At 45.0% G+C, this 17,872-nt stretch overlaps 1 protein-coding gene across 1 annotated transcript; it reads right to left on the bottom strand.

Moving 5' to 3' along the window:
• Positions 1-961: 961 nt before the first annotated feature.
• stk24b (serine/threonine kinase 24b) lies at positions 962-16,589 on the bottom strand. The gene is made up of 11 exons (XM_079735177.1): positions 16,283-16,589; positions 12,547-12,777; positions 11,400-11,456; positions 11,022-11,130; positions 8,234-8,391; positions 7,653-7,838; positions 6,794-6,942; positions 5,581-5,704; positions 4,669-4,737; positions 3,670-3,806; positions 962-3,240 (listed from the first exon to the last, which is right to left on the bottom strand). The coding sequence occupies exons 1-11, from the start codon at positions 16,322-16,324 to the stop codon at positions 3,201-3,203; spliced, it is 1,302 nt and encodes a 433-aa protein (XP_079591303.1). The 5' UTR covers positions 16,325-16,589; the 3' UTR covers positions 962-3,200.
• Positions 16,590-17,872: the final 1,283 nt, after the last annotated feature.

Below are 17,872 nucleotides of genomic sequence, written 5' to 3'. Positions count from 1 at the left end.
ATTTGGCGGTTTAACAGTTGAGGAATGGATGCGTTGAGTTGTAAGGTACATGGATATAGAGGGAGGTCTGGTCGTGTTCTCTTGAGAAGATATTGTTCGAAATTGAATGTCTAATAATTTGAATCCTTGCTTTCTGCTTTAAAGACGGTAATTTCTACTGAAAATATTGTACATTTGTAATTTTTTGTTTTTTACAATGGCATATTTTGCACTGTGTAGCAAAAGCAAGATTATGGGTTAATGATGGCGTACATTAAAAGTACCATTAACCATTCGATTTAGTATTTATTGCCAGCCTGCATTTCATTGTAATATATTCTTTAATGTAATTGATGTAAGGTGAAGTACATCTCACCTCCGATCAAAGAGGAACTAAAAAGACCTGCCCGATCAATTTCCCTCAATAAAAACTTTGTTTTAAGTATCTGCCTCCTCCGACTTTTTTCATATATGCATTACACTTTGATTTACCCATTAGGAAACACAAATGTCCTCAAACACGAGCCAGCTGTATCCACCTCACCCAAGCCTCCCCCAAAGTTTCCCTGGACAAAGCTGATCAATTCATAGTACCATCTCAGAGGGGTTGAGCGAGATGAGTCTGTGTACACTCACTTGTGACATCACCAGAGGACGGATTTCTAACTAGCTTGCCGCTCTGGTGTTCTTCCAATGTCTGCTACCTATCCAATCGTGCGATTTGGTGGTTCTGCTCATGCACACAATATTGATCCCTGCTTGCGCATCCATGTCATATCTTACGGCTGACGGGTTGATTACCAGATTGTAACGGGTCCTCTGGCGATTGGAGATAAAAGTGGCGCCGACTGAACCGTACGTCACCGTAACCAGAAGAGTACTCCTTCAGAACCCATCATTCACAGGGACACCCTCAGCCAACGTCAGAGCCCGGAGATGCGCGCCACAGTTAGCAGTAGCTCTTTATTTCTCATGTCACTTTGAAAGCTTACAAGGAGCTTACATTTAACTTGGGAATTCTCAAATGACACAAGCAAAGATTATATACAGTACTATAAACTGTCAGCTATGATAAAGGAACCCAGATGTACACGTTTTAAATTTTTCTAGTTCTTTCCGTAGCATGTTTTTTTTTTTCTTTGATATAGTTTTGTTTTGCCAAAGGGCAGATGTCCAGACCCTATAAAGCATTCCATATTTCCATACTTTACTCTTTAAGCTGTTAAAAAAATATCTGATATTTCTTAATTCTTTCGATCCCTGTGTTGACGAGTACGTCTCCGATGAAACTCTTCAACATTATTGCTGCGTTAGCACAGTAGTAAATTCTGGAACTTTGAAGTAAACATGGATAGTAAAACATGGCTATTAGCGACAGGTTTCTTTTTTCCTCTTGTGTTTCCCCCCCACCAACCCCCTTTTCTACGCTCTTACAGGTTCTTTAAATACTCAACACACTCCCAAAGTGCAAAAAACTGATCTGAAATGTAACAAAAAAGGTGCAAATCATACTACAAAAAAAAAAGACATAAAAACCGAAAAACAAATAAAAGTTATGGATGACATGGCACTTCTAGCATGGGGGCGGGGGGATGGGCGAGGTGGGAACAGAAATGTTGAGACTGACGATTGTAACATGGCATCGATGTCGGACAGCAAAACGCCCCACTGTGAAACTCGGGACTCAACTCCATCCTAGGAGGTTTCCTTCGTCCTTTTTCAATTTTGACCGAGATGAAGTCGATTCTTACGATTTATCAGAAAAGTGTCTACAACTACTGAACACTGACGCGGCAAATCCTGATTGCATGGACAAACTGAAAACCAATGCAAGAGGCCCGTTGTTTGAAAACACTTAAGCTGTGTATGCTTGCATGCAAAATGCACGTAACAATGAAATGTAACATTTGTGCGACATTTAAGTAACGTTCACGATAAATTACGAGTAAATAAAACGAGAACCCACGACACTTGGCTCTTGCGTTTCCCCAGGAGTCTCGGGCCGGACCAGATCCAGTTTCAAATGTTAACACTGTCTATGTAAAGTCGTCTAGATCGTTGTCTGGCTGTGAAGTTTCCCCTTTCGGACTACGAACATTAACAAAGGAGAAGGTTTCCAAGCCCTACATTATACAGTTTAGTATCACGTCCATTAACCGATTCATTAAAGCCACCGTTATTGACTATGGAGGTCGAAAACTCAAGTCGGTGAACAAATATTATGCATGTTCCAAGGACTCACCAAGTATGAGATACGACAGAAAACAAAACAAAACAAAAAAACTATAACAAAAAACAAGCAATAACCAAAAAGGTTTGCGTCTGAAAAAAGGCAAGGCATTTTTGTTCTTGTCCGTCCTAGTCACTTTTTTAACTTGTTAAATATCTACCGTTTGATCTCTTTATCAGCATCTACAAAATGCACACAACCATTTTGTACACAGTGATTCATTTCCCCGCGATGTTGACGATAAACTTCTTTGTCACACACAGCGTCCCCCCATTGCCTCGGAGGTCAAAGTTCACTTAAAGCACTTTACCTGAGGTTTCATTATGAATGCTGCAATTTGCCTTAAAACAGGGAGTCATACGCGAGGGCAAATGTGCGCGCAAAACCAACCATCCACGCACCTGCACACAGAAGTAACCAAACAGGCACGCCCGCGCTCAGGGCAGTCATGTGCACGCTAGCAGTCAAAAGAGAGAGTCCCTGCAGGTTTACCAAGCATGCTGTCCAGAGGTTTTTTCAGGTGTACAACGGCCTGCAGGAAATGGTCAGACGGGACAGGAAGTGTCCCCGGAAAACAAAGTTACGATCGGATGGCATTTTATTTTTGTTCTTTTTTTCCTTTCCCGGGTTCAAGCAGATGCAATGTGGGGACCCGATAGAGAGGATTCTGGGGCGTTGTTGACGGAAGGTCGAGGGACTACAAGACTCCCTCTCTCTCTCTTTTCTCCAGAGTCCGTGTCTGTTCAGAGTTTGTCTTCGTCAGTCCCCAGGGGTCTGTGGAGGCGGAGGCGGGCGACCGAAGGGGCGAGCGAACGGCGGTCTCCCCCAGAGCTCCGAGGGGAGGACCGACGCAGTCACCTGGTCTGGGGCGGTCCAAAAAGTCTGGACCCCCTGGGGTGGATGGGGCGCGGGGCGGGTGGGAGGTCAGGTGCGACGGAGCAGGCGGGTCGGAGGTTGCAGCGTGAGGATTGGGCGGGGCGGGGAGCCGTCGCTAAGGGGACGAGGAGGAGGACGTCCTGGCTGTAGAGAAACTGCAGCCAAAAAAGAAAGAAAGGAAATGAAAATGGATTTGAGTGACAACGTGTTCTGGGTTCAAGGGGAACACTGATTGATTTTTATCATACTTTATACGTGTCTGGGTGCATTCCTGGAATTCCATGAATTCAATAAATGTCAGGACTTGGTCGTGAAATCAATATTCAATCATCAATCTCTGCGACGCATCTGTCCAGTTGGCAAATCCAACACAGTTTCAAATTGTAATTCAATTTCAAATGCCTTTTGCATGCGTGTTAGAAGCAAAAATAAGTGTTGCGTCACTTTTCGGGATTCAGGTATTAAATCCTTTTTTTCCATCTAGGGAGAGAGAGAGCAGGAGCGAGAGAGCGAGAGCAACAGAGAGAGCATAGACAGAGATACAGAGACAAAGAGAGAGAGACAGACAGACAAAGACATATTACCTCTGGATCCTGTGGACCATGTGATGGACCAGCGAGTCCGAGATTCCCGGGTAAGACTCCTCCGCCACCAAGATGGCTGTCCTCAGCTCGTCAAGAGCCATGGGGTTCCCGTTCACCTGCTCCTGCCTGGCCTTCAGCTGGAGAAACCATGGCAACCGTTACCAACAATGGGGCTAGTGCATCAGAATGCATCAGGGGAGGTGATACTCTGCTGTATTGAGAGGACTCCAGAGAGTTGTAGAGCAGTAACATCTTATAAGTCAACATACCGTGACCTAGGCTGAGGAAATGGTTGGTTTGGTACCTTCCCCAAAAGCCAGCCTGAACCCATATCACTACTAGTGTATTGCTTGTGTCTTGAAATTACTGTCTGCATTTTGGGAGCGTAGGAGCTTTGTTATGTTAGTTATGGTGTTGGTGGTAATGGTTTTTTGGTGATTGTTTAATTATTAATGGTGAAATGATTCAAACGATGCAAAGACTTTTTCAATCTTTTTCTGACCAGAAAGGTAGTGCAGTGGGAGGTTAAGGTAGTGCAGTGAGAGGTTAAGGTAGTGCAGTGGGAGGTTAAGGTAGTGCAGTGGGAGGTTAAGGTAGTGCAGTGGGAGGTTAAGGTAGTGCAGTGGGAGGTTAAGGTAGTGCAGTGGGAGGTTAAGGTAGTGCAGTGGGAGGTTAAGGTAGTGCATTGGGAGGTTAAGGTAGTGCATTGGGAGGTTAAGGTAGTGCAGTGGGAGGTTAAGGTAGTGCAGTGGGAGGTTAAGGTAGTGCAGTGGGAGGTTAAGGTAGTGCAGTGGGAGGTTAAGGTAGTGCAGTGGGAGGTTAAGGTAGTGCAGTGGGAGGTTAAGGTAGTGCAGTGGGAGGTTAAGGTAGTGCAGTGGGAGGTTAAGGTAGTGCAGTGGGAGGTTAAGGTAGTGCAGTGGGAGGTTAAGGTAGTGCAGTGGGAGGTTACGGTTGTATGCAGTGCAGAGTGTGCTGCTGGTGGAGCGTGGGTCTCCTTACCTCTGCCAGTGCAGGTGAGATGACCGCCGCCAGGCTCTGCGAATAAGGCCTCTTTGGAATGTCTTTTGACTGCAGCAGAAAAACAAAGACGACAAGAAGACAATCAATTAAAATCACTGCCTTAATGAGCTCACTTCTAGGTGATCTGGTTCATGAACTACTACTATTAAAATAACTTTTGGAGGATACGCCTGAATGAATCATAGTTTTAGGAGTCAGTCTGAGCAGTCAGCTAGTATGCCCACATGACAGATGACTTTTTATTGGAAATAAAACCATAACTCTTTATTCCATATTATCAGCAAGATAGAAGTCGTGCCAAGTTAGAGGAAACCAGCCAATGGGTTGGTCTTTGTCCAGAGGAAGTGACATTTGATTGGTTGTGCAACGTGAGGCCAGACTCCCAGTGTGTCTCTGCGGAGAAGCTGAGCATGACGCATCCTTGGCCTTTAGGAGGTTCAAAATGTCTGCTTTCCTCGCAAACTCTTTTTACTTGACCCTGTTTGATCCATCATATAGAACTATATTTTGTATTTAATTAGCATTTATTCCTCCAGCAAACGCTTTTAATCAGAGGGACTTAATGTGAATTGAGGAGCATAGACGCAGGTCAACTGTTTCCCGTCAGGCTTTTCATATCTGTTCTCGATCTCATACTTTATCACGTGCTCCCCCCGTATGTAATCACTTGGTACGACCCAGGGAGCAGGACGACCAGAACTTTTGACTCTCACTTCAGTAAATTCTGTGAAACGAGAACTCAAACCTGATAGGTTGATAACTTTATCTCACACCAAGATAAAACAGCTCTTAAAAAGGTCTTAAAACAGCGTTTAAAAGGCTGTCATTCACCAATGAGTGTACCAGAGACCGGACTAAACTATCTGGTACCAGTTGGGAGGGGTGTCTTACCTGATCTGCCGACCCAGACTGCCCCTCTCCGTTCTGCAGTTTCTTGGGGTCTTTTTCCCGGATGGTGAAGATCCAGTCGTCACTGCCAAAGTCCTTTCCGCCCGACGCCTGGCCGTCCTGCTCCCTGATACGACGGCAGAAATGGGTACATTGTTTCAGCTATTTTATAATTTTACTAGATTCAGAGATTAGGCACGCGCCTGGCGCAGGAGGGAAAACGCTCTGCGCCAGGTGCAAACTAGCAACGACACATGCGCCGGTGAGAAAGTCAATTGCGCCGGATGCAAGATAGGGCTCAAAGTGTAGATATTTATAATTCGCAATTCGTCCCAGCCTTTATACCACAGATACTATAGGGTCTATAGCAAATAACCGTGTTTTCTGATTACAGTTTAATGTAACAGTAAGCTGACAACATCTCTAATTAACACCGTAACAGCAAATTAACCACACGGATATAACCATGGCAACCAGTCAAAGAAATGTTATTTTTGCGATCATTCTTTAAATATCGATTCCTCCAGCCAGAGGTCCGAAAATTTGCATTTCCCCATTATTGTCTTTCAAAAGACTTTGAACTAACACAAGCGAACTTGTGAAGTGGTTTGGCAGCAAGCCAGCCAGGTATATCCAGTTTGTTTCATCACACACCACGTGACATCATTGATATCGCTCAGGTCCTACTTGCAACATAAAAATAAATCCACGCAAGTTTTAGTAATTTTAGGAGATAGGACTGCACGTAAATTACACAAATTGAAAAACTCATAGGCCTTGTTCGAAATTTAATACCTCGTCAGATGACGTTTATTACTTTTTAATGGCCTTAATTTGGGATAATTTCATTTACTACCTTTTAATACCTTTAACAACCCCGCGGAAACCCTGCCATTGCACTCCTGATCATCCCTGGAAGGAGGGATCCCCCACTCTGCGTTCCCTCTCAAGATTTCCTCCTTGCTAATTATGGGAGTTTTTTTCTTGCCCTCTTGGGGGCTAGGGTCAGGGGATGTCATAAATATACGGCCTGTTAAGCTCTTGGAGACTGTTCCTGTGATTAAGCGCTATACAAATTAAATTTAAAATTGAAATTGAAACCAAACTAAAATCTAAACTGAGAAATGAAGCACCCAGCCCCGTTCCCGGTTCCTCTCTCTGATTCCGCTTCTTGATCACCGGTCGGCCTTGGGTCATGGGGGGGGGGCGGACTTACGAGTCTGACTCGTCGGAGCTGGACTCGGCGGTGCGGGACTGCTCGGCCTTCCACCTCTTGTACTTGTCCACCAGCTCCGTGAGGTAGGAGGTCTTCTTGGCGTGGCGCACGATCAGTTTGTGTTTCAGCAGCTCCTTGGCCGTCGGCCTCTGGAGAGAGGAGAGGAGGAACTATTAGATGGATTTGTTGGTTATTGAAGTAATCTGGTTGATTTGCATAATTTTGGATCGTCTCTGATACCCCGAAATGTTTCTTTTTTTTTTAATATATATTATTCACCATTGCACCGGCCAACTTATGATGGCGTTTCACCTCCAAGGATTTACAAAGTTTTGCCATTTATTTCTCATCTTGCGTTTAACCTGCACTGTAACTTAAAAATAATAGCAAAAAATAACAAAAATAAACAAAATCTTGCCATTTTCTCTTTGTTTCCAAAGTGATTTATTGAGCCAAGTGCTGATGGGTTTCATTCCTTAAACTGTTGAAATAGGATTTAAACTGCCAAGTGGCAAAAGGCAAAAGTGATGTGTGAAGGGAAAATCCTTCTTAAAGTCCTAAAACTCTGTCGTGTCCAGCCTGCCAGCATCTTTTATTGGTAGAATATATCAGTTGTAGGATGTGATTTTATTGACAACATGACTGAAATCCCCATCGATCAGCATCTAGTACAGATATATCCAGGTCAATATAAAATCCAAGCTGATATGTTAAATGGTCAAATATAACATGAAGCATAACGTGTAACCTCAAATAAAACCTTTTTTCTTTTACCAGTGTTGTTAAGTCTAGCCGGGGGGCGGGACCTGAGGCTTCCGACCAATAGCGTGGCCTAATTTGGGATTTGGATTGTACTCACAAATCGGGGCTCCTTGTTGAGGCAGGCCTCCACAAACTCCTTTAGCGGCTTGCTGTAGTTGCCCTCCAGGGTGGGCGGGTTGTTCTTTGGGATGAGGAATAGCACCTTCATAGGGTGGAGCTCCGAGTGCGGGGGCTCGCCTTTGGCCAGCTCGATTGCCGTGATGCCCAGAGACCAAATATCGGCCTGTGAGGAACACAGGGACACGCCCACTTTGTGTATCAGGACCGAAAAACAACGGAAAGACCCCGCGATTGGTCAGAAAGGCACAGGGAATAATTTAACGGTGTTACTTCAAATCAAAGTGACAAAGATCAATCTGTAAATTGCCGAGTATTGATTATCAGATGGAAGAAAAGAAACGCACCCAAAATAAACGTTTAACTACTCCTACAACAACATTTTAATCTGAATCCTGTTTAAAACATAATTCTTTCCTTGCAATATTCTGTCAAAAGTGAACAAACACATTTCTAATCAATCGCAATCCTGGTGGGAAGACATCACCCACCATAACTTCCCTGTCAGCCCAACAACAACAACTAGGTAAAACCCCAAACGGCATCGCCACGGCAACCCACCTTGGAGTCGTACGCCGACTGCTTGATGACCTCGGGCGCCATCCAGAAGGGCGTCCCCACGAAGGTGTTCCTCTTGATCTGCGTGTCCGTGAGCTGGCCGGCCACGCCGAAGTCGGCCAGCTTCACCTCGCCCTGCTCCGACAGCAGCACGTTGGCGGCTGGAGGGAGGGGGGAAGGGAGAGGGGGGGGGGGGTGTCGTGATGAGATGGTGGACAGCGTGAGGGTTAGAGTGGATTGAACCCCCAGCTGCAGGGTTCAGGGGGTCAAACCCAACGTCTACAAGCTGATCTAAAAGAGCATCCTAGAGTGACTCTTAGATCCGTGAGTCCTTGATCCCTAAAGAACTATAGCAATATCGCCAGGACTCGACATTAACGGTTGCCCGCTTGCCCGGGGCAACTATAAGTAATATTTGGGCAAGTTGACATTGATTTCTGATTGCCCGAACGGGCAAGTGGATTTTGGGTGGATGTTAATATAAAGGCTATTTATTCAAGTGTTTTTAGAAACTGCAGAACAACCTTTTGTTCCGCAAAATCACACAAAATAGAAGTATTTGCAATTGATCAGCGCGCTGTCTTCTCTTATCTCTGGCAGTGATTTGACGGTGTAAGCTAAAGGTTAGCCAACACAGCTAGCATCTCAAGTGCAGCGCCTCCGTGAACGGTTTAGGTAGAAGGGAAATGGAGTAGTGATGGAGGAGTGCTGTTTGGAAGTACTTTGGATTGACCAAGGAAAGTCATATGCAAGAACACGGTTTTGGGTTTCATAACTGTGCAAATTCACAGCAATAGCGATCTTTTTTACGAAATTGGACCCTGACAAACTATATATTATATGACAGCTGAGCCTTCACTTATTCCAACAGTCCAAACCATATCATTCTGTGACTAAAACTCACAAATAATGACTTAAGAAGAAACGTCCCCTTTTCTTAACAACCAAAAATGAAGTTTTACCTTACCTAAAACCACCATAAACAGATAATCCAGTGTCTGTGCCAAATTTTGCAACTAAACATGATGTTAACAATGACTAAGAGAAGGTTTCTTAAGAAAACGGTAAATTGCCTTCAATCAGAAAACATGTTCTTCAGCACGATCTAGTGGCCATATGTGTATTTGCGAGTGTTTGGCTTGGTGCATTCGATTATATTTGCCCTGAACTTTAAATAGAGGTATCAAGTATCAAAATTGTAAGATATCTACCTTTATTTGTGTCTCATAGTAAGACAGTGCTCCCAACTGATAACGACCAACTGATAATTATTTCAGGTGGAAATGTTATCTTCGACTTATGCTGTGTTCCATGGCTTTATTCACTTTAACCAAGTATTATCCCCATTGAATATTTCATTTGCACAACAATCTTTCTTTTGGCACAAAGATGACATTATCGCCCTTGCAGTTGTGGAGATATACTCTATTTACTTTGGGTACGTTCTTTCCTGAAAAAAACGTTGCCCCTGATATCGAAAATGGTATAGAATATTGATATATTTCCAGGTATAGTATTGAAGTTAGAAAATCCAGTATTGTGACTGACAACACTACTAGAAACGCGATTGTGATTATTCAGTTAGAGCTACAAGAAACGTGAAACTTAAAAAAGACATATCTTTGCTACTACCTCTGACATTTAGTTATGTACATTTGCATAAAATCATGCAGGTCTACACATAACTGGGCGATAGCTTAAATAGGTTTCAACGGTGGACTGAAATCACTTCATAGCACGATGTGACCGTTCAATAAATAAGTAAACAAAGAGAAGTTTGTTATTTTTTAAACACAACAATTGTGGAAGCTAACATTCAGCTTCAGTCTGAGCTAGGATGAGTTTTCTGAGCCCCCCAAAACCAGGCCAGGTGCCTGGCAACAATGAGAGATTCATAAGAGTAGTGGTTGATGAAACTCTACTGTCCTCGTCTTGCCTCACTCGCCTGAATTGAAATAAACACGTAAAGACGGATTGACAAGATCGGATATTTTTCTAATGGATTAGAGAAGTGGGTCATAAGTATTGTGTAAAGGTGTAAGTATGCATGTACGTATGTCAATTATTGCACCCATTGCACTCCTGATCATCCCTGGAAGGAGGTATCTCCCACTCTGTGTTCCTTTTCACGGAACGCAGAGTTTCGAGTTTTTTCTTCCCTCTTGGGGGCTAAATTGCGCGTAAGAATGATGATCGATTTTCGATTAATGACCTTCATGTTGCGTTGTGTTTATTTAGTGAAATATAAATAGGTTGTCTGTAGTAACCGTTTGATGGTGTTTTAAGTCATTCTTAAATCACTGTAAACCCAGACTCTCATAGCCTGGGAACCAGACGAAATGTTTAATTTGATCTGCAGATAAGGTCTGGCACCCGTCCCATACAAAAGGGTTTCTGCCCGGTACAAGATAGGCCGACCAATCACAACCGTTTATCGAATATGAGGCAGGATAAATACGATGACGGTGCAGAAGCGTCATTTTAGACAATAAAGATGGCTGCCGCTGATGTAGAACGGTCTGATGATTCTGCTATTGAGACAGTGTTAGACAAACTTGACGGTATATTTCACTAAAAGAAGAACAGGCTGCAGTTAAAGCTTCTGTTGAGAAGAAAGATGCGTCCAGAGCCATTTTGGTCTGCACCCGTTAGTGACGCCCCTTGGAAATCAAAAATTAACAGAGAGATTCCAGATTCATTAAAGTTTGCAATTGGTCTTGCGATGCTAGGCTGGGCCCCTCGGTGCTGATTGCTCCAGTCAAATCCCCTGTGAGCGCCGGTGCTTCAGTACCTTTGATGTCCCGGTGGATCTTCTTCTCCGAGTGCAGGTACTCCAAACCCTTGAGGATCTCCCGCAGGATGGTGGCGATCTGGGTCTCGTCCAGGGCCCCCGGCTCCAACTGGGGCCACAAACAGACGAGGAACGACCATCAACAAGGAGAAGACAGATCTCACAAGGGTCCGCTCAGTGGAATATAGTTAGATTAAATTAGATTTAACTTTATTGGCATCGTGCAGAGTAGTAGTACAGAGACAACGAAATGTAGTTAAGATCTAAATAAAAGCAGTGTATGTAATGTAATATATGTGTGTAATGATAGAGTCATGTGGGAGGTGGAGCCCCCTTGAGTGCAGTAGGGGTAGTGTGGACAGGAACCCAGTCACTCACCAGGTCGGACGCGGAGCCACCACCCAAGTACTCCATGATGATCCATAACTTGGTGTCCTGGAACAGAGAGAGGGGAGGAGGGGATTAACGACGGCTGCTGTGGCTGCTGAGGTGGGAGGCGGAGAACATAAGGTTTTAATACTCAGGATTTAAAGATGCACAGCTCTAGTTATAAATTAAAGTATAATGAAGTAGTGTGTAGAATGTTTAAGCGCTGCGAAAGGACAACAGGAATACATGCTGTTACCGAAAGGCTTTAATATTAACGGGACAAAAAACGTCAACAAATTTGATCATATATTTCTCATAAAGAGAAAAGGGAAAGAATGCAGAGGACACAGAACAGTGTGGATGCTGAAGAGGGCCCCAGAAGGAGAGTTTAGTGAAGCACTAGGTTGTGAGAGTCCTCTTCACACTACCCTTAAAATCAGAGCCACTTTAAATCTGAGATCCTTCACACTTCTCTACCCATATGCGTTTAAAAATAAGCCAGGAGGACCGCCTTCTCTCAGAGCTGATAGCCCTCACCAGCCCCCGCTCAGCCCGACGACACGCTAATTGAGATTAGCATCAAAACGTATTTTTAAACATGGACAGCCCTAGAGGCTATTTTTTCATAGCATGGAGAAAATTGAGCATGACTACAGGTAGGTAGGTCCCCACTCCCTAAGAATGGACCTATTGCAGCTTAATGGACTGCAGACCATCTGGAGGATGATACCCCCATGGAGAAATCAATAGAACAGTAACAGTGATACATTTAATTACAACCTCCCCCGGTGGCCATCCTCCAACGCGTGTGTCCATCCTTTAACGTGTGTGGGTGTCCATCATTCAACGTGTGTGTGTGTCCATCAATCAACATGTGTGTGTGTCCAACCTCCAACATGTGTGAGAGTTTGTCCATCCTTCAACGTGTGTGTGAGTGTCTGTCACACACACACACACACACACACACACACACACACACACACACACACACACACACACACACACACACACACACACACACACACACACACACACACACACACAATCTGGATGTTCATGCGAGGCGATGTACACAAACGCAAACCCCCCCGCCCACCCACAAACCCACCCATCCACACTCAAACCCCGGCGGTGAAAAGGGGCGTGGCGGGGTCACCTTGAGGTAGGAGCCGTAGTACTTGGTGACGAAGGGGCTGTCGCACTGGCTGAGCACGGTGATCTCCTGCTGGATGTCCTCGATCTCGTCCTCCGCCTCCTCGAGGTCGATGGTCTTGATGGCCACCACCTTCTGCGTGCGGCGGTCGATGCCCTTGAACACCTCGCCGAACGAGCCCTTGCCGATGCGCTCCAGCTTGGTGAACAGCTCCTCGGGGTCGGCGCGGTTGCTCTGCGGGGTGGGGGGGGTCAAGCCCAGGGCATGGGGGTTAGTGTTAGCGTGGCCCCTCTCAAAAAGGCTTGGCCGCTTTGCTGCGTTTAAGGACACCTCCGACTAGCCCTGCATACGGCGGCTCGATTATAAAAATCATAATCAGGATTATTTTTGGTCAATATTGAAATGACGGTTATTCAAACGATTATTGTTGAGTTCGAAAACATGATGCATTTATTCAGCATATCTCTCCCAAAATAATACTTTGTAACTGAGTACTTTGAAATTTTCCCCTTAGAAAAAATCCACAAAATGTTCTAATAGAAAAGGCTCAAATTTAAAATGATGTACAAAAATGTATACAGCTGTTCATTTTGGAAATTTCTATTAAACATGTATAAAACAAATACACTTATACATAAATAAAAAAAAAGGTTTCAACTTGATAATATTAGTTGGAGATCGTTTAACCCAAAGATCTATCGCTATCAAATTTCGATTAATTGCACAGCACTAGCCCTACAGCCCCGCCCCTTCTTCCTGGACATCCCTCGAGGGGGAACACAGAGGTCTTGAGCAGGAACGCCGTGTGAGGAGGTGGGTGGAGAGGGAGGTAGGAGGGGAGGGGGGGGACAAGGGACAGAGAGAGGGCGGGAGGAGAAGGAACAGTGCATGGAGACAGGGAGGAGATTGATGGAGGGGGGGGGCAGGAAAAAGAATGGGAGGGGAGAAAGGCAGGGACAGATAAATTGTGGCAGGGGTGAGGCGGAGGTGGGAGAGTGAAGAAGAAAGTGAGGGAAGTAGAAAAGGGAGAGAGGATGGAGTGAGAAGTAGAATGGAGAAAGGGAGAGTGAAAATGTGGACGGGGATAGAAGTAAAGCTGGGGGGGGGGGGGGAGAGAGAAGAAACAAGGGAAGCAGGGAGGAAGGGTAGGAAGGAAGGAGAGGCCGTGAGAGAGAAAGGAGCGTTTTAGACCAGAACAAAACGTCTGAGCGTGAAGGAAAACACCAGCAGGATGCCGTTCTTACTGAATTAATGAATACACTTTCTGGGGGTGTGTGTGTGTGTGTTTGTGTGGGAGGGAGCAAGTGTGTGTATGTGGCGTGTGTTGCTATTTGTGTGGGTGAATGAGGGAGTGTGAAAGAAAGAGGGAGAGAGAGTATGTGGATATCCGTTTATAAAGTGTGTGTGTGTATTTGTGGGTGTGTGTTCGTGTTATTTTGTGTGCGTGTCTGTGTGTGTGCGTGCGGGTGGAGATCAACATCCACACAATTGAGAATGTCAAAAGATTGTGCATCATATCAATGTAATTAAAAACATGTCACACAGCACAGCAACAGATGTGACCAACATTTGTCACTATATATTTGCATTACACTTTTTAATTACAATCTAATATTTCCATAGTTTGTCACTGTTTACCTGTGTATATATATGGAATAGGCAATACACTGACCGCTGACAAAATGTGGCCAATTATTGCCTTAACACGAGGAGTTATTAAACATGTAATGTTACATGACATAGCATATACCATCTACTGGTATGCATCGAACAACACATCCAATGCATTTGTATCCTGTATGCCATATTTTATTCTTATAGTTACTTATTATAAAATATAGCGTTTCAGTGACTCATGCTTCACAGCAGGCCATTCCGATATACCATCACTGAACTCAGGGTACAGTGATGAACGTCATGCATTTCAGCAGCAGACATTCATAACCACAATATAACCAAACATGTTTATCAGCAGTGGTAGCTCCCACTGCAAGCACACACGCGCAGTAGTGCCTCAGTAACGGTAAAGTTTGTGTTGTAATGTGTGTGTCACAAAACACGCTTCCTCAGAAAGATACCGTTTAACTTGCATGACACAGGGAATAAGGGTAGGAAGTCATGTTTCGACCAGAATTAATTTCATGTTTGAAGTCTCTTGTATTAAAAGAGACTTTTCAGGAGCATAATATAGCCTAGCCTACCGTCATACAGAAACTACTATTACTTTACTCATGTTCATGTTCCTATAATACGAAGCACAATGAGGATGATAGACATGACAATATAATTATTAGAACTACTTTAACGATATATACTAATCATACAAATATCAAAATAGTTAAATACATGTAATTGAGAGTAAGTAAAACCAATTGATAACAAAAATAAACCTGGGGCTATGGCTCATTTGCTGTATGCTGCAAAAGCAGAACCCAGCCTTACCAAAATTACGCTTTAAATTAAGACACGATCAACCACTACTTGTTTTCAAATATGCATGTAAATAATAAACACGCAAGACATTTTTGTGCAATGAATGACGAATGGTGATTCATTTCACTCAAACAGACACACAGCAGTCAACAGACTTGTCTCTCCCAGGTTAATATTGATGCTGTGTTAATATCCCCCCCCCCCCGTGTTGCACGCCATTATCTGCCAGCCAAGTGCCTGCGCCCGGCTTTACACCACAGGAAGTGAGGGGACATGACTGTAGTCCCTTGACGCCGGCATGTGTGGAAACACAAGCAGAAGGCAGCAGACAAAAAAAAGCAACATCCCTTTTAAGAGCCCTTTTCAGCTTTGAAAGGGTCCATGCATCCCCTTTTTAAGAGAGAACCCACCCAACAGCTGTGCTCCATAGGGCTACATAAGGAGTATGCCAGCCAATCCGTTATTTTGGGGTGGGTGCGTGCACTACTCCTCGATGGCTCTTTTGAGCGGTCTAAAACAGCAGCGTTCGTTACTGTACACGGATTTAGGGACGCACTGGAGTTTACAGAAAATTCCCGGATTGCAGAAATATTCCATCCCAGGAGACCTTTTTTAGCCAGAAGCAAGTGGTGTAAATGGTGTTGCAACTGACAAGCAATTATCCTGTTTATCAAATTAAATGCTGTGTACGTGTTTTAAAAAAGTGCACAGACATCAAATTAACAAGTGGCTGGGTCCGTCTTCCTCTTATCGATTGGATGAATACATTTTCGCTGGTGATTCTCTGCATTCGAAGACACTGGAGTGGCTACTGACTGCTGCAAAGGCTAATTGGCCTCTACATTTAGTTTACATGTCTACATTTAGTACAGGCGTAATTTAATCTTAAGCTTTGGCAAAGTTAATAGCTAGTAAACTAACTTAGATTTACATTGTTGTTAAGATTGTAATGATAATTGATGTGCACTGTCCCTGGTGAAATAAATAAAAAAAACACACAAAAAAAGTCAATGCATATTTCCCAAGCTAATAAAGCTTTGTTTGAAGAGAAGCAGCGTGAGACAGATACACATTCCCCCAATTAAAACACACATAGAATATTATACATAGTAGTATACAGCAGTGGCCCTTCCAGGGGCCCCTGGACTGTAGCACAGCACCACAAAAATCGCAGTGTCTGTGTGAGAGCACAGTGTGTACAGTTGGAAATGCGGCGCAGCGACGGCCGTTTAATCCATGGTGACACCAAACACTCAATCACATGTACAACTTAAATCAATTAAAACACAGAATCCCATTTACATACCTGCATACCGGGCAGGTGACCCTGGACGGGGGAGTGTGCCATGTCGGTGACTCCTTCTCCTCGGCTCGGGGTAATGTTTACAACCTCACCGGGGACAAACAAGCCCGTCCGCTCACTGTGTCCCACTGCTAAGCCCCCCCAACACTAAGCAACTAACACTTATAGCTTCTGCAGAGGCACCGAGGACACTTCCTCTATCACAACAACACCTTAACGACTCAGCAAACGGCTGGGACACAAATCTTGGGAAATATCCTGTTCAAGAGAGCCAGGACCGTGGTCCCTGTGCCGCAATGTTAGCCCGCTTGCTTCGTGAACTACCGACACGAACCCCCCCCCCCCCCCCCGTCCCCTTCCCCCCCCCCCCCCCCCCCCCCCCCCCCGTCCCCTAAAGGCTCGTTCCGATGCGGTCCGGACCCCCCACGACGAGAGCCATAGCGTCGTATTCCTCCAGCCCCACCTCGCAGTTAACAGTCACAGACACAGTCTCCCCCGACACTTTCCGTCACGGTATCTCTCTCTCCCGCTACCCGCTAACGGTGTTGTCAGCCAGCTAGGCTGGCTAGCAAGGCTAGCATGGCTAGCTAGCTCGGGAAGGCAGACGAGCCGACGGACGCTCTGTCAGCAGCGGGCTAGAGGAGGGGAGCTAGCGCGGGAGCACATCCGTCCGCGTAGCGCGTCAAACACAGCGCGAGGGGACCCCCGCTGTTTGCTAACGTGTGTCCGCCGGACGACGCGCGGTCACGGGCTCTGCCCAGGGCGCCACTGATGGAAAACCGGACGAGCTCGCAGATACTTTGTTTTTCTTTTCTCACTTTCCTCGGGTGTTCTCGGCCATCTTGTCGGCGCTGGGCGGATCCGGATCCGGATCAACAATGTCCGTGCCGCACTTGCCGACTCTCTCTCCCCCCCTCAGCCCTGAGGTTTATAGGATGGGCTGTATAAGTCAACACGTGTACATAGCCTTAATTGTAATATATGCAGTTCAGCATAAAATATAACAGCCGATGTTATATTTTATGTAGGAAATGGGCCTAATTAGTAGGCCCATTTCCTACATCTAAAATAATGCCGCCTACTATGCCGAATTTTCAGTATTTTTTTCCCCCCCATCAAAAGACTTCGTCGTGTCAATGATAAATTAACCGAGTGAGAGTCGACTACAGCGTATATTCCCACCCAATTGACTGAGGATGACCGGTTATTCGACAGCGGGTTTAACGTGTAGTGTGTACAACGTGTAAATTCACCATCAGAGGGCGCTCATGTCTCGCGATACACAAAACCAGGGACGCTACTGACGGCGAGGATGCGCGCGCGCGCGCAGTGGCGCACGGCAGCATCAACACGCAACCCGCCCGCTATAATGAAGGAATGTGCCGCGTTTATGTTCATTATCTCAGAAAATGCGTGACAATCGTTCCCAATTGTTTTATTTTTATTTGATAAGATCTCATGAAGGCCAGCTAGTATGAATGCTCCTTCACCGCATGGCTGTACAGCTACAGCCATGTCGTGTTGTTGTGGTTTCCGGCCTAAAGCCTACATATTGGCGGGCTCATCAGCCTAAATTAAATCGATTTTGGAAAG

The sequence above is a fragment of the Pollachius pollachius genome (assembly GCF_949987615.1).
Source record: "Pollachius pollachius genome assembly, chromosome: 4".
Lineage (NCBI taxonomy): Eukaryota > Metazoa > Chordata > Actinopteri > Gadiformes > Gadidae > Pollachius > Pollachius pollachius.
This window is presented reverse-complemented; position numbering and strand designations above follow the sequence as displayed.

Excerpts from the sequence above, each read along its gene's own strand:
- stk24b (XM_079735177.1), bottom strand. The coding sequence starts at position 16,324 with ATGGCACACTCCCCCGTCCAGGGTCACCTGCCCGGTATGCAG. Across the intron at positions 11,457-12,546 it reads ACTACGGCTCCTACCTCAAG|GACACCAAGTTATGGATCAT; the intron begins GTGACCCCGCCA and ends TCTCTGTTCCAG. Across the intron at positions 7,839-8,233 it reads AGTCGGCGTACGACTCCAAG|GCCGATATTTGGTCTCTGGG; the intron begins GTGGGTTGCCGT and ends TGTTCCTCACAG.